Source organism: Natator depressus, chromosome 9 (assembly GCF_965152275.1).
Source record: "Natator depressus isolate rNatDep1 chromosome 9, rNatDep2.hap1, whole genome shotgun sequence".
In the NCBI taxonomy this organism is placed as follows: Eukaryota; Metazoa; Chordata; order Testudines; family Cheloniidae; genus Natator; species Natator depressus.
The window spans coordinates 2092853-2119343 of NC_134242.1; the positions used below are offsets into that span (position 1 = coordinate 2092853).

Here is a 26491-nt window from a genome sequence, read left to right on the forward strand (position 1 = left end):
GTCTGGGCCTAAATATTTATTTGTTTAATTAGTACGCCACTTTTAAGATGCAAACACAAACTCGTATCGATTTGGTTCAATACCACTCCCTGCTAGGTATGCCAATACATAAAATCTTTCTAAACTATCAGCATCCTCTAGATTGTGCAGTGCATTCTTGTCAGGTGTTTATATTTAAAATTTATAAATGCCAGAGGTTAGGGATCACATTCTTTGTGTCTTGTACACAACTGAGCACCGTATTAATTTATTTATGTAGCCAAATTCTAAAAGGAAAACTGTACTCTGCAAAAATATTAAGTATATTTTACTGTTCCATTATTTTAATTTGTCCAGCAATCTTGATGGGATGCTTTACATTAGCATACACAGTCACTCAGACAATATTAAAATGTGGGAAACAATGTAGAAGAGTGATCATAATGTAAAATTTTTCAGTGACCGGTGAATTCAAGTGTGATCTCACTATAGTTGTGCAAACATGAAGGGATTTTTAGTCAAATCCTTTCAAAAATGAATTTGTAAAGTAAAGTAGATCTAAAAAAGAAAGTGAAAACAGATGGAACTTTCAATCTGTTTCTTCAGAAATGTAATTAAGGTCACAAGTTCAATATGAAATACCAAAAATAGGAATCATGCAAGTATTTTAAAACTAAGATGAAGCGTAAAGGACAATTAAGAAGGAATGATTAATGAAAAGATGAAGTAATAATACCAATATAAAGAAATTCAACTCAACTTTAAAATGAAGTCACTTTAAATATTTGCAATTCAAACAAATTAGCTTGAAGTGAAAGGAGAATATCAACTTAATACATGGATAACATGTCATTTATAGGACACAAACCAATGCAGTCACTCTTTAATTTCATAGTAACTGTTGGCAGCTTGACAGTTCCCAGTTCTTCATGGCAACTGGCTTATTGGAGTTTCTTAATCTATAAGATACACATGCCCATGTATTTACTTTGCAATAGGCAATGCCAAATTACAATCCTCTCCATATCCAATTATTTTCTTATTCATTAGCTGATCCTTGAAGATAAAGTGCTGGAAGCAGGCCACCTTCTGTTTCCACCAGTGGACCAACAGCACAGGAAACATGAAGGCAACAGACACTAAGAAGAGTTCAGCACAGAGAAGGTGGCTTGATGTCTTTAGCAATACACAGTATGTCTAAACAAACAGAGATATATCTACCCACCCACACACCCAAATAGAAAGCACAGCAGGGATATAATGGGAGAGACCAGGATAGGAAGGAAAGAAAACAGTGAAGGAAGAAAAGAGGAAAACACAAAAAAAGGAATACAGAAAATGTTTCTGGGCAATGCAGACATCCAAAAAACAGCTATGTCCCTCTTCTCAAAAGCATTTAAGAAAGCTTTTCCTGGAGGTTTGATAAATCTTTAATGAAATAGTGAAGGGGATTATACTAGTCATTGTTATGGCCGCCTTTCATTTTGTTCACTATAAATATACCGCTGATATCTAGACAAATATTCAATATTCTCCCCCCGAAATGGTTACTGAAAATGCCTGAGGAATTTTAGGAAAAACAAACAATGCTTTTTTGGAATCCTAAGAATGCTCTCAAAGTGGGTCACAACTCTCCTTTCTCCACCTAAGCCATTTTACACTTCAGGAGTAGATGGGCAGATAATGCACTAATCTCTCTTCTCAGTAGACACGGGATGAAATTTGCTGTCAGTCACAAAGGAGGGGATTGTGGTAACCTTATTCTAGTTCCTAGAAAGCAGCCCTCTAACGATGTGCCACAATATACGGCAGGGAAATATGCAGCACTGAGACACTTCTAGCAGTAACGTACAGACTATGTCAGAACTAAGGACATGTGTACACTACAGCCCTAAATCAACCCGCATTAGGTCGACTTACAGCCACCACAGTAATTACTGCAGGGGCGGATGTCCACACTACCCTCCTTCTGTCAGTGGTGCGTGTCCTCACAAGGAGTGAGTCCAACCAACTGAAAAGGGGCAGTAGGGGAGGCTGAGAGTCAAGGCTCTCAGCTCCCAGCTGGGCACACAGCTGCTCCTCTCTGCCCCACCCCTGCCCCGGGCTTCTCACCTCCCTGCAGCCGGGCTCTAGCTACCTGGCTTTCTTGACAACAAGGCAGTCAACAGCCAATGTAAGTAACACAGCGTCTACACAAACACTGCATCACCCTAACTACACCGACATAAGCTCTGTGTGTCTTGTGGAGGTGGAGTCATTATGTTGGTGTAGCAGGACACTTACACTGATGGGACAAGGCTGCAGTGTGTACATTGATATAATTAGGTCAAAATAAGCCGCCTTAGGTGGACCTAACTGTGTAGTGTAGACAAAGCCTAATGTGCACCAGCAGAACACTATAGTGAAATCTGCAGTCCCATTGATTTCCCACTGAATCTGTGTGTCCCATTGATTTCAATGAAACTATTCATGTGCTTTAAGCTAAATGTTTCATTTATTTTGCGTTTCTATGCCTGGCTGTAGTTAGCACCTTCATATTTTTCGCTTAGAATATTTCATTCACAACAATATTCCCAAGCATTTCTACATTGGTCATAATTAAGGCTGTGAGTTTGTCACGGAGGTAACAGATTCCATGACTTTCTGTGACCTCTCCATGACTTGCAGTGGCCGATGCGCCTGGCAAAGGGGCAACTCAGGCAGCCCTTGCGGCAGTCTCGGGCCCCCGCGCCCGCTCAACCTCCCAGTAGCAGAGTTTCAGTGTCGGAGGGGGCAGAGAATTGGGGCATGGGATAGGGTGAGACGGGCTCTGGGTGGCGCTATCTCAGAGGCTCCCCAGAAGCAGCAACATCCCCCTCGCTCAGCTCCTAGGTGGAGGCGTGGCCAGGCAGCTCTGTCTGTTGCCTCTGCCCAGAGCGCTGTCTTCGCAGCTCCCATTGGCTGGGAGGCAGCCAATGGAAGGTACGGGGGCGGTGCCAGCAGGCAGAGACAGCATGCAGAGCTGTCTGGCCACGCCTCCGCCTAGCAGCTGAGTGAGGGGGATGTCGCCACTTCTGGGGAGCTCCCTAGGTAAGCGTCGCCCAGAGCCCACCTCACCCCAGCCCATGCCCCAATCCCCTGCCCCCTCCCACACCCAAACTCTGCTGCTGGGGCTGGGGGGGGGGGGGGTCGGGAGCCAGGTAGGGAGCCTGTCAGCTCTGCCAACACGCCCCCTTCCCCTCCCCGCAGCAGGGCCGCCAGGCAGCTCCCCCCACCCCCAAGTTTTAGTCACCAGTATTTTTAGTAAAAGTCACAGACAGATCACAGGCTGTTAATTTTTTTTTTTTTTTTTACTGCCCATGACCTATCCATGACTTTTACTAAAAATACCCATGACTAAAATGTAGCCTTAGTCATAACTGCAGTATTTTTCAGCAAATTACAGAGTAACAACATGGTCACCCGTGCCTGATAATAATTGACATGATGAAAGAAACTGTCAACTTTTTTACAAAACATACAAATCCATTTATTACTTGTTTTAGATCTTATTTCAAATGCTGTGTGGATACATTTTTTTGTCAATCCAATTCATCCAAAAAACCATAAATGACAAAAAAAAAAAAAAACCATAGGGCCAGACAGGGACCAAGTCCTGGCACTTCTGAAAATCCCAGGAGGCACCTATTGGCATCTTTAGGTACCTACATACCTTAAAAATCTGTGTGATTGTCACAAGTTTGACGTGATATCACAAAACTGTCCCAAATCATGAACATCTCATAGTTAAACATTAAGAGCTATAACAATTCCCAGTGGCATCACTGAAAACGTCAATGCACAGAGAGATGCAGCCATACGAGTTCTTGCTATACAACAAACCCTTCAGCTAAATATAATACAGTATTTGCCAAGTGGGCAATAAAAGTCTACAGGGAAAGAATTACAAGTGTATAAGGGTATTAAAAAAATGAGTTATCAGGTGCCCTTTTAGTAATATTTTCATAAATTTCCATCTAAAATACACAATCTACATTATACAAACATTTTAGACTGTAGATTAAATCCCAAATTAAGATGAAAATCTGGGAAATTTAGATTCTGCAGTTTAATTATTTTTATGACTGTGAGGAGAATCCGTATCACATGGTGCATGCAAGTCCTTCTGCTGCTTGGTTTGTTCATTACATATTCTGACAACGTCAATGAGATACTAAAGGAAAGGAACAGGAATACTCAGGCTTAGAGGAATGGAAATGAAAATCATATTTTCAAGTAGACAGGTAACATATCAGCTTGCAAAAGAAAAGTGAGGTAAATTTAGCCATAGCATAAGTGGCAGCAACTTGGTTGATTTCAACGGGAGTTGCACCTGTTTCTGCCAAGACAGAGCTTGGCCCAATGACTGAATCTTTACATTACATCCTCATTTTAAGGTGTGTACAGCAAGTGCTCTGTTTACCCGGCCATTCAATTTTTTCACAACGAATGGGTTCGTTGCAGCAAAATAAAATTCATCATCATTCCTCGCCACTGGCATGCATCAAAGCACACAACTGCACATCTAAATGTTACAATCGGCTTTGATATTTCTACAAGGAACGTGATGCTCAAGCATTCTGGACATAAATTTAGGACTTTCCCTTACAGGATTGTAAGTTATTTACTGAGATAGACATCAAATCTTTTCTGCAATTCCAAGGCCATGGAATTAGTTGCAAAAGAGCAATAATGATGGGGAATTCTCTGTAGAAATAGATTAATCCTGAAAAAATAAACTCTTTGCTAGTTCCTCAAAAAATGAAGCCAAAGTTTAAATATCAAGTACTGTATTCCCTTTCCAGCAACTGTTTTAAGTTTTCATATATCCCACACTACACAAATAGGCACTCTTCTTAAAAAGGCTTTAGAAAAAAGTGGGGATTACTCCCTAATGTTCTTGCTTTCTGTTTCAGAATGTAGTCCCTTCAGCACAGTCAAATTAACACATTGCGCTTAAGACAAAAAAACTACCTAGCTCTGCCTTAAACACAGACTTTGCATGCTACCTGACAAAGGAATTGAAGGAGTCACTCTTATTATGCAAAGGAATCAGTAAACAAACAGGCAGATTTAGTCGGCTAAAGGTATCCCTGGTCTTTTACCAGCAACATTGCTCTGGTTGGGAAGTGGGAAGGACTGTGTAACCTATTATTGGACAAATTCTTCTCGGAGTAGTCAGACTCCAGTGCATTACACTTCCAGCATCTTTATTATGTATCATGTTGTTTTGTTGAAGGCAGGACTGGTCAGTTTTCTCTAAACCCCCAAGGTATACTACCTAAATGAGCTAAAAAATGAAACATGAAGAAACGTACCTCTCCCCCTCACTACTCATCTTTCCCATAGTTGTACGAGGAGGAGGAGGAGGAAGGGTAGTTCTTGAGCTGCAACGTGGCAAGGAATGTTCACTTAACATTTAACGGTAACTTGACAAAGGATGCTGGAGACAGACTGGAATACTTACATTTAAAATGCAACCTCTTTTAAGATTTTTAACGCCTTCAAGCCCTTTGGTGAAAACCAACGCATGGCTACATACAACATTATCTACAGAACTTTATTTCAAGTCTTCTCCATCTCTCTCTCTCATACAACCTCAGACGCAGAGAGTGTTAAAGGTGTGTATCCAGTGGTTAATTCCAAAGCTATGGAATTGTGAAAAGTCAGAATGAACTGTAGGTTCTGTGGACATGGGAACTACAGATAACTGTGTTTTCACAGTCACAGAAGTGGTACAGAATTATACTGGCTACAAAAATTAGCCCTGAAGTACCCTAGACTACTAAAATTATCCCAATCTAGAAAGCAATGTGTCAGCAACGTGCTAATGCTAAAAATCCAACTCTAGCACCAAGTAAAGTAATGGATAGATGACCAACAGAATAGCTACACCAAATCAGCTTGGACTGTGATTTACGATGGAAGCTAGGCAAGAGAAAGCTACTGAGATACATTTACTAGGTTTCATAGAATCATAGAACTAGAAGGGACCTCGAGAGGTCCTCTAGTCCAGTCCTCTGCACTCAAAGCAGGACTATATTATCTCGACCATTCCTGACAGGTGTTTGGCTATATATTGTTTATATTTATGAATATCAGATTTTGCCCGGGCATTAGCCATCAGACACTGGTAACCCGCTAATGCTCACTATTGTGTTATTACTAATTTTGTCACGGGCTATCTTTATCATTGCAATTATATCGGGGAGTTTAATGTTTATGGTTTTATCCTAATACGATATTACAGGTTGTTTTAGATAGAATTATCACTCCACTGAGAATAAACTGAACTAGGATATGTCTGAGATATACTTTCTAAATACTGCATCTGATGTCAGAATTGGGAAGCTAAATCAGCATTTCCTCAGTTTAAGGCTGACTAGGATTCTTTGTCTTCCCTAAATCCAATTTCTAGAAATACTGTATATTAATCTGAAATACAGGTCAATTTAGAAGTAAACAAAGGTTTCAGAAACTGAAGTTAAATTACTTATAAGACTGTCCCCAGCATATCCAGTCATTTAATGGCCCCCAGTTAGAGTGACAGGAAGCAGAACCAGTTTAACACCAAATGCTCTTGCAAAAAGATTTTTGTAATAATTATTTGGGCCTGTGATCAGATTAAAATTAGCTTCTTCTACATCAAATGAAGGAGGCTGAAGTGTTTGGTTAATATGAATATAGTACATAGTGCCCTTTGAACCATCACCTTTCGCTTCTGCTGGGAAGAGCCCGTGTTATATTGGCCAGCAGCTCTGCGTGCTTCCTCTTCATGCTGTTGGATTTGCTGTTGTAATAGAATGAGTTCACCAAGCAGGCCCTGCCACGAGTTTACAACAAGGAGAAGGAAGGGAAAAATTGGGGGTGGGAGGAAAACAATGTTAAACCAAAGAGTGTTACATAAAAACAGATGAAAGACAGGAATGAATGGGTCAGTTCAAACAAAAAAGGAAACCTATTTGCAACAGCTATTACTAGCCGACTGGAAACAGCTGGCCAGCCTGTAGGTCATACAGAACAACAAATAGCTACATTTTAGAATTAAAGTCAATTGAAAAAAAAAGTGTCCAAATGCTAAAAAGGTTTAAACTAGCCTTGTTTGAAGAGACTTTGTGGAGATTTTTGGCACCACATCCTCAATTATTCACTTCAGAAGTATTTTCAGATATCAGCATATTTTTTTTTAAACAAGAAGTAGAAGGAAATGCAATAAGAGAGACCTGACGTTTGGATGCTCTTCACAAAGTTGTTACACATACAGCTGTATGTACAAGATAACATGTTCAACTTTGCTGAGAATAAACAAGTTTTTTTTGTTCTTAAATACCTCAGCTGCTTGGACAGTTTGTCAAAAGAGGATTTGCCCTGGTGCTCAACCTCCAGACTTGAAGGAATGAAAGACTTTTGGATGGGTATATAGGGAGACAGAGAGAGATCTCCCTCTACAGCACCTTGGCAGTGTCTAGTTAAACTGCATAGTTCCTCTCACCTATCCAGAATTGTCATGCTTAATACCTTCACCTTATTTCCAAGTTTCTCCATGAACAAAGTGCCTAATTTTCTTTTGCCCAATTATTCTATTAATAGCAATGTGTCTTAAAAATTCACATTTGTTCAGAAATAGTGTGTGAATTAAGTTCCATTGGAATTTCTCATACAACTAGTTTTAAAAGTTGGAGATTAATATTAAATGTATTAACCTATTTAAAAAACACTAAAAAGCCTTTGAACAATATTCTGCTCAAATGTAACATTACATTTTCATTAAAGAAAACATTTAATAGAACTACCAGTTTCAAAATAGGCAGTACATTGTTTAAAAACAAGCCTCAAAATATCAGAAGTTTGAATTTTTTTAAGAAAAACAAATTAGTTCTTCAGAGCTCATGTATCATCAAACTATACATATACCACACAAAAAATCCACATACATAAGCATGTACACATAAGTACAGACACACACTATATGGATGGATACAAAAAAATAAACAGACACTGTCAAATAGGATAAAGCCCAAATTAGAGGGTTTGGAAAAAAAAAAAGCTTTATCCATCTTTGTAGGAAGAGAAACAGCTTCATATTTATATTTTGTGTTTGTTTTTTTAAATCTCTGCACTGCTGGAAAACCAAACACAAATGCATCATGCTAATGCATGAGAACCAGAAATGAAACCGATCCATCGAGTTTCACTGCCCAACAAGAACAAAAAAGCTAACGAGTGAAAAATAATGTACGTTTTTAGAATTCTGATGAGTAAAGTTGTTATTGCTACCAAGTAAAGAATTTCTCAAAATGACTTGACAGTCTCCCTTTAAAAATTATGTTAAGGGTCAGAACCTACAACAGGAGGAACATATGGAGATAAAGCTGCTCTGGAAGCCTTAGCTTGCCCTTTAGTTTTTAAGCAGGCATTGCACAGTGTGTAATGCTGTTCCATGTTATAAAACACAGTTTTGGTTTAATTTGTGATTACTTGCGACAATACCTGTTCTCTGGGCCTGCTGTTCCCCGGAGATCTAAGGAAAAAAGCTTCTGAGGCTAAGTTATTGTCTTCAGTACAATATCAAAGCAGAAACGGTGGTAGTGTAAGGAATGAGTCTGTTTTAAATATAACTTCCTTTCCTTTGTTTATAATTGGACCCATAGCATTATTTTATATACATTTCCTCTGGCTTTCTCTTGTCTTTAATTATTGCATTACAATTGAAAGAAAAATCTTTGAATACCATAATGCACACATAACAAACAACTGTGTTGGCATAGGCAACAAAAGGAAAGAATGGTTACTTACCCCACAGGAACGGAGGTTCTTCGAGATGCTGTTGTCTGTGAAAGTCCCACTGTAAGTGTGCATGCTCTTCATGAGCGCAAGTTCGGAGTCTTCTGAACAGCAGTATCCGTCGGAGCCACACACACACACACACACACACACACACCCTCCCTTGTGAGGGCATAAACGGTGGAGCAGTAACAACCCTCCCTCAGGCTCCCTAAGAATCCAAAACCCATGTCTGCTGAAAACTCCGGAAGTGGGGACAGATGGCAGCTGTGGGATCCACACTCATGACAACATTTCAAAGAAACAGTTATTGTAGGATAAGTAACCGTTCTTTCTGCTTCAAATGTGTGTCAGTGTAAATCCCACTGTAGTTGGGTGGCAACTACCTCTGGATGGTGAAAATTAGGAGTTTCGGCTACATCAGTCGAACAGTGATTGCAGAGTGCTCTCCCAGCCTTGGCATCTGACCTGTCAGCTAACTCCACGCACAGTGTTTAACAGAGGTCAGTGGGTAACCCACGTCTCTGCCTTACAGATTTAGGATATTGGCACTGAGCTGTGATGGAGTCTTAACACTCGGGGGAGAGATACACAAGCCATCTGGTAACATGTTGAGATACACTGTGTTATCTGCTTGGATAGTCTCTGAGATTAAATTCTCTGACCGTCTGACAGGCTGTCTATGACTACAAATAAATGAGGAGATAGTCTAAAGTAGCAGCCGGGTTCTGCCAGTGTAATAAAGTAAGGCTCTGAAGACATCCAGAGCATGTAGCATTTCTTCTGCCGGTGCACAGTGGGGCTTTGGGACAAAGACAAGTCAGCTAATTGATTGATTCAGGTGGAACTCTGAGATCAACTGAGGGATGAAGTTAAGATGATCTTAGGGTGCAAAGAGCATTCTAAAAGAGGCTCAAAGGTGGAGATGGGGGCTTCCTGAGATTTAGAAGGAGAATACTGAGGACCATGTCGGACTGGGGTCTCTGACCAGTGGGTAAGCATGTAACAAGACTTTACGAAACCTCAACACCATTGGGCAAGAGAAGATCAAGTACGACTAACCAGAAGAACAGGCAAAGACTGCTGCAATCTTCCTTACAAGCCTGTGGGAGTTGTGTCAGGAAAAGGCCTCTCTCCCCCATGTAAAAAAACTGTATTTTGTGACTAGGGCCTGATAGTTCATGATACAGAGCTGCAATGAGATGGAGGAACATGCCTTTGCGCGAAAAGGTTCTATTTCTTAGAGTTCTCCTCTTTAGAGGTGCCCTTTCCAGACTTGGATTTTTTTCCGTACCTTGAATTAGGATGGGTACAGAAATGTTCAGGGCCTTTTTATGGTACCTGGTGCCTCTTTTTGATTCTCTGATCAGAGAAAGAGTGGCTCGAGGATATCCTTATTGATGGGGAGGGCAAGCCTGGCTGGAGTTGAAGAGCCTGTAGGGTACTGGAACACATTGAAGTTATCACATGCTAGCCTGAAGGAAGCTCTTTTGGTGGAGAAGGAGGTCGCTCGAATTCCTTTGGTATCACCTCTTCATGGAGAGCTACGTATGGTTCAGGCATGGGAGACCTGGTTAATGGTGACACTGGAGAGCAAGATCTCCCCCTCTTCTGTGCCATGTGGGAAAGAGCTCTGCTACAGGACATGTGAGGATAGCCCCCACTATGGCCTGTAACGCCCTGGTTCTCATGGGTGACTTTAATTTTCCTGATATTTGCTGGGAGAGCAATACAGCGGTGCATAGACAATCCAGGAAGTTTTTGGAAAGCGTAGGGGACAATTTCCTGGTGCAAGTGCTAGACGAGCCAACTGGGGGGGAGCTTTTCTTGACCTGCTGCTCACAAACAGAGAAGAATTAGTGGGGGAAGCAAAAGTGGACGGAAATCTGGGAGGCAGTGACCATGAGTTGGTTGAGTTCAGGATCCTGACACAGGGAAGAAAGGTAAGCAGCAGGATACGGACCCTGGACTTCAGGAAAGCAGACTTCGACTCCCTCAGGGAGCGGATGGGTAGGATCCCCTGGGGGGCTAACATGAAGGGGAAAGGAGTCCAGGAGAGCTGGCTGTATTTCGAGGAATCCCTGTTGAGGTTACAGGGACAAACCATCCCGATGAGTCGAAAGAATAGTAAATATGGCAGGCGACCAGCTTGGCTTAACAGTGACATCCTAGCGGATCTTAAACATAAAAAAGAAGCTTACAAGAAGTGGAAGCTTGGACATATGACCAGGGAAGAGTATAAAAATATTGCTCGGGCATGTAGGAATGAAATCAGGAGGGCCAAATCGCACCTGGAGCTGCAGCTAGCAAGAGATGTCAAGAGTAACAAGAAGGGTTTCTTCAGGTATGTTGGCAACAAGAAGAAAGCCAAGGAAAGTGTGGGCCCCTTACTGAATGAGGGAGGCAACCTAGTGACAGAGGATGTGGAAAAAGCTAATGTGCTCAATGCTTTTTTTGCCCCTGTCTTCACTAACAAGGACAGCTCCCAGACTGCTGCGCTGGGCATCACAACATGGGGAGTAGATGGCCAGCCCTCTGTGGAGAAAGAGGTGGTTAGGGACTATTTAGAAAAGCTGGACGTGCACAAGTCCATGGGGCCGGACGAGTTGCATCCGAGAGTGCTAAAGGAATTGGCGGATGTGATTGCAGAGCCATTGGCCATTATCTTTGAAAACTCGTGGCAAACGGGGGAAGTCCCGGATGACTGGAAAAAGGCTAATGTAGTGCCAATCTTTAAAAAAGAGAAAAAGGAGGATCCTGGGAACTACAGGCCAGTCAGCCTCACCTCAGTCCCCGGAAAAATCATGGAGCAGGTCCTCAAGGAATCAATCCTGAAGCACTTACACGAGAGTAAAGTGATCAGGAACAGTCAGCATGGATTCACCAAGGGTAGGTCATACCTGACTAATCTAATCGCCTTCTATGATGAGATTACTGGTTCTGTGGATGAAGGGAAAGCAGTGGATGTATTGTTTCTTGACTTCAGCAAAGCTTTTGACATGGTCTCCCACAGTATTCTTGCCAGCAAGTTAAAGAAGTATGGGCTGGATGAATGCACTATAAGGTGGGTAGAAAGTTGGCTAGATTGTCGGGCTCAACGGGTAGTGATCAATGGCTCCATGTCTAGTTGGCAGCCGGTGTCAAGTGGAGTGCCCCAGGGGTCAGTCCTGGGGCCGGTTTTGTTCAATATCTTCATAAATGATCTGGAGGATGGTGTGGATTGCACTCTCAGCAAATTTGCGGATGATACTAAACTGGGAGGAGTGGTAGATACGTTGGAGGGCAGAGATAGGATACAGAGGGACCTAGACAAATTGGAAGATTGGGCCAAAAGAAATCTGATGAGGTTCAATAAGGATAAGTGCAGGGTCCTGCACTTAGGACAGAAGAACCCAATGCACAGCTACAGACTAGAGACCGAATGGCTAGGCAGCAGTTCTGCGGAAAAGGACCTAGGGGTTACAGTGGATGAGAAGCTGGATATGAGTCAGCGGTGTGCCCTTGTTGCCAAGAAGGCCAATGGCATTTTGGGATGTATAAGTAGGGGCATAGCGAGCAGATCGAGGGACGTGATCATTCCCCTCTATTCAACATTGGCGAGGCCTCATCTGGAATACTGTGTCCAGTTTTGGGCCCCACACTACAAGAAGGACGTGGATAAATTGGAGAGAGTCCAGCGAAGGGCAACAAAAATGATTAGGGGTCTGGAACACATGACTTATGAGGAGAAGCTGAGGGAACTGGGATTGTTTAGTCTGCAGAAGAGAAGAATGAGGGGGGATTTGATAGCTGCTTTCAACTACCTGAGAGGTGGTTCCAGAGAGGATGGTTCTAGACTATTCTCAGTGGTAAAAGAGGACAGGACAAGGAGTAATGGTCTCAAGTTGCAGTGGGGGAGGTTTAGGTTGGATATTAGGAAAACCTTTTTCACTGGGAGGGTGGTGAAACACTGGAATGCGTTACCTAGGGAGGTGGTAGAATCTCCTTCCTTGGAAGTTTTTAAGGTCAGGCTTGACAAAGCCCTGGCTGGGATGATTTGATTGGGGATTGGTCCTGCTTTGAGCAGGGGGTTGGACTAGATGACCTCCTGAGGTCCCTTCCAAGCCTGATATTCTATGATTCTAAGATGGCATTTTACAATGAGGACTGAGAACCACTAGCCCACTGCCACTTGTGGTTCGCCTGGGATGAGTCTCTGAACTGGAAGCTTCTAGTGCTTTCAGCAGGATCCCCTCTGATTGTATGGGAGACAGATCCTGGCTTACTATCAGCAAAAACATCCTCTCAAATGGCAGCACAGTTAGGTGGGAGTGGCCTCAGTGCTGGCAGTGGTATCGGTGTGAAGGATGTCCACAGTGGAGATACGGAATCCTCAATCAGTGTGTGTCTCAGGACCGTGATGGGCCTCAGCACCAACGCTGGCACTGGTGCCAAGGCTGGTACTGGGCCACTCCTTCCTTGTGCTGTGCAGGTGGTTGAGCTCACAGCTTCAGCCCTTGACACTGTAGGGGATTTGTTTCTGGAGGACTGGTGTTTAGGTCCTTCCTTGTGAGATGGCCTGGTATAGTGCCTGGAGCTATACTTATGCTCTGTCTGGCCTGCTTTTTGGTGCCGGGCTTTGATGTTGGGACAGCTGGTACCAGCGTCTCTCTCTGCTCCTTGCTGTTGAATCCTGGCATGGGGTGTCTGCTAGAAAGGGCACTAGCTGAAGATGACTTTTTTGGCTCCAGTTTGGGGGGTGTCAGTCAGAACTGACCCTCAAATCCTGCTATACAGGGGGGATGTCCTTTTTCTTTTTTGTTTGGGGGAAGTCCAAGTGCAGCTAATTTGACCAGAAGAATGAGTTCTTCAATGAAATGTATTTTTAAATAAGATATAGAGAGCACCAACGCAGAAACGGGTCAGAGAGTGCTGGGTTTCATCTCGGTGGTAGGAGGGAATGGAGGGAGGGTCATGGCTGTTCCACCCCTTATGTCCTCACACAGGAGCATGCCCAAGGCCCAAGGTACATGCGTGACCCAGACAGACACTGAGAGGTAAAAGACGAATACTAAATGCACACCTACAGGAGCATCTACACGGACACATGCTCAAAGAACCACCTCTCCCTTCCATTGAACTTGCCATTGTTTTCTCCTAACAAAGTTAACCATCACTAAAATCTATTCATGGGATCTTGCGTGAGAAAAACTCTGAATTAATCATTAAAATGCTACTTCTGTTATAAAGATCAAGACAGTTTTACACATTTGCTGACACAGTGGGTGGTACAAACTGCACAGAGGGAATGAGGATGCACAGACACATGGAATGATGAAGAACCATGGCATAGGTTCCAACTTTTACAAATGATGTTTTCTTTTTTTTTCCCCTTCATAACACAAAAGTAAGTAGTTTACATTAACAGAAAAATTTCTCAACTTTATCTATCAGGCTTTAGTTATATAGGGCCAAATTTTCAAAAGAATCATAATGGCTTAGGAGCCTTGGCTCCCTTTCATAAGCATCTACGGCCTCGATCCTGCATAAATGTACACGTGCTTAACTTTGCTCCCCTGAGTACAACAGAACCTAAGAGTTACAAACTGACCAGTTAACCACACACCTCATTAGAAATTAGAAGTACACAATCAGGCAGCAGCAGAGATCAACCCCCCCACCCCACAAAAAACAAATACAGTACAGTACTGTGTTAAACATAAACTACTAAAAAAACCAAGGGAAAGTTTAAAAAGGTAAGGGAACTGTTTCTGTGTTTGTTTCATTTAAATTGAGATGGTTAAAAGCAACCTTTTTCTTCTGCATAGTAAAGTTTCAAAGCTGTATTAAGTCAATGTTCAGTTGTAAACTTTTGAAAGAACAACCATAACATTTTGTTTAGAGTTACAAACATTTCAGAGAAACAGACAACCTCCATTCCCAAGGTGTTCGTAACTCTTGAGGTTCTACAGTAGATCCATTATTTCAATGGGGCTATTCACAATGGTGAAGTTAAGCATATGTATAAATCTTTGCAGGATCAGGGCGTAAGTACCAATGACAGTTAAGTGACAAAGGAGCCAGAATCGCATTAAGTACCTTTGAAAATCGTACCCACAGTGCCTAATGAGAGAAGACCAATACATTAAGTTGAGATCTCTGACCAAAAAAAAAGGCGTTGTGCAAAAATAGTCAGAATTGTTTCATGAAGACAAGTAAATCAGAAGTCACTGGACTTATTAAAATAATTAATACAAAAATAAAATCAAAATCACCTAAAGACTGACAACCTGTCAGACCTATACAATTTGAAAATTTTAAACCCTTGAAAACAGAAATTTATAGAGACCTCAGCAACAATCATTTCAGATCTGCGCTCTCCAGGCAGGCGGACTTATGAGAACAAAAACATGTAAATGTAGAATCAGGGAAGTAACCAAGGTCAGGGACTTCTGTATTAAGGTATGCATACTACCTCTTAATCTTTAACATAGCCTAATATTGACTAGAAATGGAATGCAACTTAATGCTGATCAGAAATGGAATGCACAGTATGAAGAAAGGTCATCTAACCCATTGTCTAGAAAACATTTTGGTTGTCAGTAAACCAAGTGGCTATGCTATCTTCATTATCCATCAGCGAACGTCTTATTTCAATCACAACCATAACAATAGTATACAGTTCTAAATAGCCATGATACCTTTTAACCCTCAGTTTTGAGGAGTCATTCCCCCGCAGTAAGAAAGCTATTCCATTAGCAGAGCTACTGGATACAATTAGCATAACAAAACCAAGAATAACTTTCGGAGGCCCATAGATTTAATCAGGGCCCATGTTTTCTGCAGCACAACCATAAGTTTTGTGGCAAACTGAAAGTTCTGTGGTCAGAAGTAAATGCAAAGGCATTAAAAATTAGAGTGTTTTCCCTCTCTCTTCTGATATTCCAAACCTTTAAAGTAGCTACTCACTGTGTTATGGATTATTGCCCCTGCACTACAGCTGATTGCCTATCAGCACGCTCCTCCTGCTCTGCCTGACGGCATAAACAGATCTCACGTTCCTGAACAAAACAGAGGTACTATTTTATACCAGGTCTAGTACAGTGTTCTCCCATTTCCACAAGCGTATGGACAGGGCCCTAATTTTAATGTTCACCAGAGCCAGCACCTCTTCCTCACAGCCAATTTAGTCCTCAGAAGCAGAATGAGACAGGTGAGCAGAGACACACAGGAGGAATGTGCCCAGAAAAGCAGGACAAGGTGAACAAGAAAACAGAATGAGAATTATTCCACTGCTCACAGGGTACAAATAAAAGGAAAGAGCAAGTGGAAACAATTAGGAAAAAAAATTAAAACATTCAAAACAAATCATTGCTAACTCACTAAGGAGGGTCAGTAGCACAGTAACACAGCCTTTTACTGGAGACCTGAATTCAAATTCTAATGCCTTCCATAAAACCTCCACTGAAGTCAATAAAAAGATCCCCATTGACTTCTGCGGCAGTTGAACCAGGCCCATAAGCAGCAAATTCAAGTTTAAAAATGCTTTCTTGTGACCTTAACATTGTTTACCACCCAAATACTATGGCAATGAATGCCACAGAAAAAGTCAAATAAACATTTGTAGACTCTTCTTCCTCTGTTCTCAAGTCCCCAGCAATATAGCATTGAGCTTAGCCAGTCACAGGCATGGGTAAAGAAACTCTGCATATGAAGAGAGGATCCTTGCATGAATTATTACTGGGAATTCAGATGAGTAGCCATAGCATTTCGTCTGATTGGGGGGGCAGTTAATCAATTGTTTCATTCAAATCTAAGTGGGTTTTCCACCAAAGGTATGAAAGAAACAAGTTCCTCTTAAGACTGATTTATTATACAACCACTTATTGCCTTTTGTTTTGTTTTATGACTTGATATTTGCATTTAGAAACCAAGCTTAATGAGCATTCATTACATGTGTGGTACTCAACAAAATATATATGAAAGCAAGTAATTTGGCATAGCTCCAAAAATGATTTGTTAAGACAATAGGTAAGAAGACCTTTACTTCAAAAGTTGAAGTGTTTTACTCTTGGACTGTGAACAGTGAACACCTGTCTTAAGCAACCTTTCAAGGCAGACAAAAATCTGTTGCTAAACAAAGGTAGGCTTCTAATAAAGGGGAAACAGAACAGTATTCATTTCAAATGTGGAGACTTTGAGGTGGTCCAGGACTGGAGGTTGCCTAATAAAAGGTGATCTCTTGTACCGGTTTCACTGTAGGCATGTGCAGTAAGTGTGCACATGCAATAAAATGCAGCACACATGCATACATGCCTGCATGCACAGAAATGTGTTTAAAATAAGAGCGTTATTTACAGTTTTGCTAAGACTGGGATCATAAACGTTCCTAGTTGTGAGGTTTTCACAGTATTGATGGATAGATTCACACATGAGACAACTATTTTTTAAAGAAGTTCTCAGCATGTATTAGATTTCATTCTGATTTGCTCAGAAATTTTCAAAATGTACAATAGCAAAAATGAAAACTACTATAAAATGATATTAAACAATCAGATATGCTATTTGATGGTTAACAGCACTAATAAAAATAAGAAGTGTGCAATGCTAAACTTTACTTTCCTCACTTGCAAGGCAAAAGTTGAACATGCATGCTAATAAACTTCATTAATCAGCGGATATAACATTTCACACAGCAAAGATATCTTCTAGGATCAAAACAAAAAACCTCCTTTTCTAGAAAATGAGCAGGCCACAAAAACAATTGCTACACTAAGTTTTCAGCAGAAAAAAAATTAAAGCCAAAACTTGATACATATCTAAATAGAAAAGGATCATAAGATGCACTACTTTAAGACACATAACTGAAGCTAGTGCATGATGCAGCACTTTGGGTTTTATATTAAGGCCTGAACCAGCCAACACTGTCACAGTTACAAGCAGTAAGTGTTGGCAGGATCAGTCCCTCAGGCTGCATACAAATTTAAAATGAATACAGAATGACTAAAGTAGCATTGCCATTACAACCTAAGTCTTTAGAGAACATCATTTTAACAGAAGGTTCAATGACTTTACATTATTCTCTTCTTCCCCACAAAACATTTTAACTTTTAGTCTAGCTGTTATAAATTGCAATATACTAAACCATTTCAGCTCTCTCAAGCGTCTTTAAATCTACATCTACAGTTCATTTTTTAAGCTTTGTGACTGAATGACTAAATATTTTCTGTAAATATACCTTTTTGTATTGTTTGTCATTTTCATATCCCTGGTCTGTAGCTCTGAATGCTGTGTCTCCTTGGGAACCTAGGAAATAATTACAGAAACTTACCAAAATGCCTTAGTACCCTGTTCAAAACCCCAAACTATGTCTAATAGGAGGTCCAATTTTTAGTACAACTCAGTACCCAGTATACAAATAACCTCTCTAAAGTTGCAATCGTTCTACGGATTATTGTAAATAACCACAGAAACAGCTTACAACTGATATGTGAACAACTGAACCAATCTAGCATCCAACTCAAACTGAATGGGCTACTATAAAAGGTAACAGGAAACTTCAACTAGACCACTTAAGTTCTGAAGACATTTTTGCTGATGAAATGACTGCGCGTGTTAAACATCACATGATCGGACATAATTTAAATCATCATTTGTGTTGAGAAACACAAAATATTCCTGCATATTGTAAATAATTTTTTTCTGAGCAAACTTCTGAAAAATGCCTGAATTATAGGCATCTGTTTAGTGTTTTGACAGTGAGCCACAGGCTTTTCATTAGCACTGTGGGAATTGAGTTTTCTTGAAGTAGTTATAAAATGTTTCCAGTTCAAGATTAACTTGTTGCAATAAATTGCATTTGCATTGTTATTCACTCCCTTTTTTAGTGTATCACTGTTTAATTAATTAATTTTAAAGAGGCATGTTAAGGGCAGTAAAAATGGCTTTTTACACACCTAACAAGAGAAGCAGATCAGAAGCTCCTATGACTTCACTAACCAAATTGTAACCTGTGAAAAACCAGCAAAAAAGGGGAAATAAAAATTATAAATACAAACAAATGGCAAAACAAAGATGTGAGGGATTTCAGTCTCAGAGTTCAGGGACCGAGCAGTCATAACCAATCTTGGTATCCTAACAAATGCAGCTAAAATGGATAACAAGTCACTCGTACCAAAGTCAAAATTACATTCCAATTAAGAAAACCCCAACACATAGGAGGTCTCATCTACTTGTCTCTGGTTTCTGATATTGCCCTTCTCATTACCCTCACACTTGAATCCCATTTAGATTCTGCTCTCTGTACATTTGTTTTTTATACATATTATGCTTGCTAATAATGTTAAAAGTTGTGTGTCAGACAATGCACGTAAGCCCGTTATGAATATGCAAATAGAACTAGAACAGTTACAATATTTTCAAGCACACTTAAATGAAAAAAATGCGATTGCTAAGAAGCTTTATATGTACATCCACATTTTTGTATCTCTGTCTAAATTTACAATATACTATATTTAAATCAAGATTAGATGTGTTTCTAAAAGATAACCTTGAGTTCAGCCACAAACGTTTAGGGGGCCTGATAATGTTTCACTTGTGCAGTAGGGAAGGGGACTTCCCTCCACTGCAGGAATGGCTGGGTGAATGTCTACGGCATGTGCTATGCAGTACATTAGACTAGATTCACAGATTCTAAAGACCAGAAGGAATCACTATCGATGACCACTGTGATCCTTTCTGGACTTAAAATCTATTCATTTCCACTGCCAGAATACATTTTTAGAATTTGTTAAAATGAGAAATAGTTAAAGATTAAATTCAATAGGGTATGGACAATCAATCGAGTGTGCGAATTTGACAATACGGTCATCCATTTGCCAGCTAGCATCTGGGTTTTAGAGCTCATTCATCATCCTTTGTTCCATTCAGCCTGTCTTGTAGTCCTTTCCACATCCAAAACTCCCACTAACTTCAAATCAGAGTTTTGCTCAAGTAGAAAGTTGCCAGCTGAGCCCCTGCGAGACTACTAGGTTAGTCACAAATCTTCTGCATCTACTTGATGCTACACCCAACACAAACGGAGATATTTTGGTAGGTTTTTAAAAAAATAATCACCCACTGCCTGAAGCACATTTCTTTAACAAAATAATTCTTTTCTCCTACCATGAGCACAGTGATATATTGTTAAAGAGTACTGGCTCTTTCTCTCCTCTCACCTTCACTGACAACATAGGTCCAGCATCTTCACCTCACCGAAACATTAACATTTTAAATCTATTTGTTTTTAGTTTGACTGGGAGTCTAGAATTCACTGTTCAGTTTCACATCTCTCAGTTCTCACTGAGTATTTGTTACCACAATTTATTTCTAAACAAAAAATTGACATACTCGTAGAACAGCACACGATTTCCACAAACCTTTTTCTTGTTGTTGCTTAAAGACGTGTTTGTGATCTCACTTTGTAACAATACACATTCTCATAAGTAAAACAAAGCTGAAAAATTGTTCTCACCAGGCGAGAAAAAGCCCTTCAGGGAACTGAGGCTCTCTCCAATCTTGTCAAAGTCAGGTAGAAGTTTAGCGAGGTCTTCTGCATCAGGAAGGGCTTTGCTAAGTTTTTCTAGGGAAAAAGTATAAAAAGGTGAGTTTTTTTATAAGTGAGAATAATTTACACTGTAAAATCTAGCAACTACCTAAAAATTAACACACACATTCACATGCTCATTCCATTTTTCTTTGTCAGGAATCAAAATGCTTCTCTTTTATATTTTAATGTTTGTTTGTTTAGGTTTCTATGTATGCGAGAGAGCATTTGTACAACACAATTACTGTAATAAACGTTTCAAAGACAATATTTTCCTATTTTTCAATTTGTTTATTTGGTGCATTCAACAGCATTTTGTGGCTAGGCTGTTTCACAGTTCCTTCTGCATACTTAGTCAGATATCCCTTTTATTTGTATGGGTCTTTCACATAGCAACCAGAAAGAGAAATATTCACAAAAACAAGAATTTGAATATAACAAAAACAAGCCAAGTATAGCACCTGCTGCTACTTTTAATTCTTTCCTTTAAAAAAACAAAAACAAAAAGATTTCAGGCTGACAGCATACTTTAAATACCATCACTGAGAGTGTATGATTGAATTATGGAATAATTAGATTTTTTCGTCTAGTCTCAAGCAATGCACCCATGTGAGGGATAGATGCTGGAATAACCATCACCAAATGTTATGTGGTCTTTTCCTCTTAGAATGCATATATAAGATGTGTGCCTTCCCAAGACACACCCCTGAGCACTTATTTCATTAAAATCATGTTGTAAGAACATTTATATAGAAGCAACCAACTTCTGAACACCTATGTTCTTAAATCTAAGAGTTGCATACGCTGATCTTTAGCAATCAAAGCATATTTTAGCTTTTGTGATACCAAAGTCAATGTGTTCATCAAGCTCCCAAATGAAGTCAGGAACAATCCACTTATAGTCACTGAGATCAGGCAGCATCTCCTTCCATTGATCATATGTCTAAAACACAAAAAGAAAAAAAAAAGTCATAAGAGAAGCATATAAATGTTCTACTTGAAAGAATTTACCTACTAATCTATTGCGCTAGCTTGCAATCTTACACACTGGCTTTTTGGCTTAGTCACAGAACATCTACAAAACAGTCATCAAAACCCAATCCCATTTCCGTCCAATACGATCTATTCTAGTAATTTAAATAACTTGTCCCTCTCTACCCTCATATTCTCCACTGTCTTTATTTGATCAAATGATGGCACTCCCCATTTTACTGACTACAGCAATAACTACTACTCAGAAATGCCTGGCAGACAATATGAAACATATAAAATGGCCTCTGCAAATAAATACCTTTTTTGCTGTATAACCACCACCTACTGCAGATCCTAGTACAAGATAGCGAAGTTTTAGAAGCCTTGAAGCCAGTCTAGCTACCCAGAAATTTCTATGGGGCAGGTATCCATATTTTACTAATAAAAGTTTAGTTTTCCGTAAGGGAAGACGATTAAGAGAGGAGAACTGTTGAATTGATGTCCTTAATGAAGGTCTCTGAAACTTTGAACTTGTATAATGGGGATGATGAATACTTCGGGAAACAAGGTGCAATTTTTGCAGTGGTGATTTTCCTTTTACTCCATAGCTGCTATTTGCTAAGCTTTGGCAGACAACACTGGAAGAAAAAATAAAAATAAAGAAACAAATTAAGATTACGTGACAGCTCTACTCAAAACACTTTCAGTCCAACTAGTCCTGTATCCTACCTCCAGCACACAAAGCATATGAGAGAGAGAGAGACTGATTTACAGAGGATGAAAAATAAAGTAGAGCATCATTCCAAAGGTTCAGTGCTTTACCATACAGGAAATTCCTTCCCTGCTACTAGCCAACATAGATCCTGTGGGCTCTCACAGCCTTTTGAATAGAATAACATTTGCAATTATTTCAAAAAATGTGCAATGACTATCTAATCCATTCTTAAATATTCCATAATGTTTTCATTTAGTAGATATATAGTAATGTTTTGTTCCTTTAAACACTACATTGGCTAACCCCCCATATATTAGCTTGACATATTAAAATGACATATCTTCATCAATATCTGTATCCTAATCATAGAAAAATGCTGAATTGGATAAAATACTTTGGTTTAAAGGATACTTACTGGATAAGCAACCTCTCACTTGTTAACAAGGATTTGAAGGACAGAAATAAGTATCAATGCTTGGGTTAGGACATCTGCGTCTTATAAACTTAACTTCTGCAGCTGAAATTGGTGAATAAGTGCATAAGAACACAAGAACTTGGTTTTGTGCACGTTCAACCGGAGTGGAAAGTCTATACAGGAACATGGCTACAATGTTCCACTCCCATCTTAGGGAAGGAAGAAAAATCTTTTCACACGAGAAGACATATATAATAGAGAGTTTACCTAACTACCTTACCCAGAACTGTATTCAAACCCCCTACATTAAAAGATCATTATTAAGGTCACAAAGTCCTTAGGAACATTAGGAAATGCCAGTCTGTGCATCCCTAATTCGGCCCCCTTGTGAATAAGCATTATGATAGTTTTAATTACACAGTCGCATACTGTTTTACGTGCTACAGCTTTTCAACAAAATAGAGACTAACAAATTTATTTGAGCATAAGCTTTCGTGAGCTACAGCTCACAAGTATCCTAATCATAGAAAATGATTTCTATGATTTCTGTAGCTCACGAAAGCTTATGCTCAAATAAATTTGTTAGTCTCTAAGGTGCCACAAGTACTCCTTTCCTTTTTGTGAATACAGACTAACACGGCTGCTACTCTGAAACAATATCCTGCAATTATTTCTTATTTTGATAAATTATGAAGCTGTGCCTCAATAATTAAGTTAATCATCTAGCAACCAGCAAGGGACATGATCAATAGGAATCCCATAATCCCTTCCTTCCCAACTATCACCACCTTGAAATGAAAACACAACAGGGTTAAAACTCATCACTTAGGACTTTAATAGAAACTTTGGCTTCGGAATAGTTGATGTGAAAGTGCTTCTAGCATGGAAGATGACCACAGAACCAGAAATATTTTAATTCTTTCTGCTTTAGGAGCCAATGACTGAGACTGAATATGGTCAATCCATAAGGAAGCTTATGGCTGCACTTAGCTCTTTCATTTTCTGGGCCTACACTCAGTGTACAGAAATATTTAATCTTTTCAGCAGAGATGAAAAGATAGTAAATAGTGATCTGATGGCCACCTCTAGTTGTTCGTTTGAACCCAGCTTAAAGGGATATATGACAAAATCATATTTTTGAAAAAAAAAAACACCTGGATTTGAAATAAAAATCAGACAATGAAATTTTTTTAATCCTGCACATTTATTTTTTGCCCAAGTTGCATTCCCTTAGATATCACAGCAGCTAGAACTTAGTTAACGATCATATTGTCATTTGAATAATACCAAAAATATCAACTCCCTTCTGCTTTAAAGTGTACAGTAAAGATTTCATGCCACTTCTCATAAAAGTAAGGGTATATTCCAGTGCCATGCCAAGATCTTTATTATCCTCTTAGCTGTCACATACTCTTGGTTAGAACTGGTCAAAATGTTCTCAACTGTAAAAGTCCATAAAAAAACTGCAGTTTTCTCAAAACCAAGATGTTTTGTGAGAACCTGTTGATTGACACAGGTTTTTAATGGAAAGAAGTTGAAATGTTTAGTTTCAATAATGCTGTTTTGTTTAATTTTATTTCAACATTTATATCATTACAACATTAATTTTAACAGTGTTATATTTATAGATTATATTTCCAGATATATAGTGTATCTTATATCTATTATAAAATATACAAGTTATATAGAAACTAAACATTTCAATGGCCCTGATTCAAGTTTTCTTCTGAATATTCATTTCATGAGAAATTTTGGCTTTCCAGTTCCACTGCTCGTGTCTGCCTGCTTGCCACTTCAGTAACTGCTGTATTGCAGTTGTGTTGTATGGATACCTGTAAAGCACTTTTTCTGATCTTATATAGTACCCCGTGCTCTCATATCTAAGCAGCTGGGATGAAAGTTAATATAACTGTAAACCATCAGTCATTAACATACTGTTTTCAGCTATGAGCAAGGTTTGAAAAATAATATACCCAGCATCTAGGGTCAGGACATGACCAATCAATTTCAAATTTTTAAAATACCTGCCAAGCAGCAGTTGAGGTGAAAGAGAACTCCTAGGCAAAGCACAAAGAAAACACAATGGTGGAAAGTAAGCCATATGTGAAAATAAGCTGGGTAGGGGAGACTGGCTGCCCTTTGCATCTGTCTCTGTGTGATCTTTGTGCCTAAGGGAGATTGTGTCTAACTGGGCAATGGAACCAGAGAATCGGTTGACATTTATTTAGACTTTCCCAGGGCTCTGAGAAGGTCCTTCAGAAGAGACTACTAAAGAACCTAAGTAGTTACAGGGTGAAAGACAAAGCATCGTGCTGGATCAAAACCCAGCTAAAAGACAGGCGACAAGGAGTAGGAATAAACGGTCAGTTTCCATCATGGCACACAGCAGGGGGCCTCGAGGCTCTGCACGACGCCCGGTGGGGCTCAAGATTACCAATCTGGGAAAGGGAGGTGAAGAGGGCAGGAGCCAGATGTGACGATCCCGCGCTTCTCTCCGCCAGCCAAGCCCGGAAAAGCCCGGGAGGCGCCTCGGAGGCGGGGAACGGGCTACCCCGCGACAGACGCAACTCAGCACGGGCGACCCCCGCGCATCGCAGAGCCCCCCCGCGAGCCCCCCGGACGCCCGCGCGGGCGGCTCAAGCCGCTGCCCCGACACGCGCCAGGGGAACGGAGCGAACTCCGGCCGGCGGGCGGCCGGGCGGCGGGGGAGGCTCACGCCGCCAGAGAGCTCCGCGGTCTGGCCCCGGCGCGACCCCCGGCGCAGCGCGGGCCGCCCCGCCTCAGCGACGCGACGCGACGCGGGGACCCGAGCCGCCTCAGAGCGGGGCCGCCGCGGGGAGCGCGCCTGCGGGAGCCCCGGCAGGCCCCGTCCCGCCCCAGGCCTGCGCGCGGGCCGGTCTCCGAGGGCCCCCCCAGCCCGGGCCCCGGGCGCGCCCCGCACTCACCACACGGCCGCGGCTCGCCACATCCTGGGGCCGGCTCCGGTGCGCCCGGGCCCCGCCTCAGCCCCTCGCCGCCCGGGGGAGTCGCGGCCTCGCGCAGGGTCAGCCCGGAACCCGCGCGACCGGCGCCGTCGGGCCGCTTCCGGGGGGGAGGGGCGGTCCGTCTCCAAGCCCGGCCCGGCCGGAAACGCGGCCCCGCGGGAACGGTTCCCGGCGGGAAACGCGGGCCGGCGAGAACGGTTCCGGGCCGGAAATCTCCCTGAGCCGCTCCTGGCCCAGCCAGCGAAAGGCAGCGGCCCGTGCCCCCAGCTCCCGCGCCTTGCACCCGCGAGCTGGGCGTCCTGCCCTAGTCACCGGCCTGCTCAGGGCACGTTCACTGCCCGCCCCCAGTGCAGAGGGGCCCCAGCCCAGCCCGCCACCAAACACAGGGGCTGGGGTCGGACAGAAAACAGGGCTACTAGCGACCGAGGGAGATCGCCAGGGAGGCTAAGTGGTGGGCACAAAAGGTCGGGGGCTGGGTGCCAAAGAAAATAAAAGGCCAAGCGCCCAGTCCAGAGCTTAAACCTCATGCGGCGCGGCAGGATTTGGACCGAGCACTGTTCGCGCCCCACTGCCGTGTCTCAGTTCGAATAGGCGAATTAAGATGATGTTGAAGTAGCCGGTGTTGCAAGTGTTCCTCAAAAGAGATTAAACTGATAGGAACAGATTTAATCATTTCATTCAGATCATGTGGCAGTAAAAAGAAAACAGTTCAGAGTTTAAGCGTAGAAGTTTCTGGTTATCAGGGAATAAGGGAGAGATTATCAAGGGGTGCGAAATTCGGTTTAGGAGCGGGTGGCATAAGGAATACATAATCTGCAATCTCCCCGACTGGGGGTAAAAGTTTAACCGGTCAAAGTACAGACATTGAGCTATGGGGGTATGCTGTCCATACAATGGCTATGTTCAGGTGTGGAGTAGAATGAGCGGATACGATGATGGGGATGGATCTACCCTCATTTGGTGGGATTTAATGTTCAGGAGTATTTGTGGCACCTTAGAGACTAACCAATTTATTTGACCATAAGCTTTCGTGAGCTACAGCCCGATGAAGTGAGCTGTAG

At 41.5% G+C, this 26491-nt stretch overlaps 1 protein-coding gene across 5 annotated transcripts in view; it reads right to left on the minus strand.

Moving 5' to 3' along the window:
• The window catches only part of OPA1 (OPA1 mitochondrial dynamin like GTPase), an 83696-nt gene extending 61749 nt beyond the window's left edge, over positions 1 to 21947 (minus strand). For 2 of the 5 annotated variants that reach the window (XM_074963326.1, XM_074963328.1), the window contains exons 1-6: positions 21636 to 21947; positions 21191 to 21287; positions 20273 to 20380; positions 18717 to 18770; positions 17999 to 18066; positions 6710 to 6820 (exon numbers count right to left, since the gene is read on the minus strand). In XM_074963326.1, the coding sequence (XP_074819427.1) occupies positions 6710 to 6820; positions 17999 to 18066; positions 18717 to 18770; positions 20273 to 20380; positions 21191 to 21266 (417 nt within the window). In that variant the 5' untranslated portion in view covers positions 21267 to 21287; positions 21636 to 21947. The remainder of the gene's footprint in view (positions 1 to 6709; positions 6821 to 17998; positions 18067 to 18716; positions 18771 to 20272; positions 20381 to 21190; positions 21288 to 21635) is intronic. The other 3 variants (XM_074963327.1, XM_074963329.1, XM_074963330.1) reach the window with 3 other exon arrangements.
• Positions 21948 to 26491: the final 4544 nt, after the last annotated feature.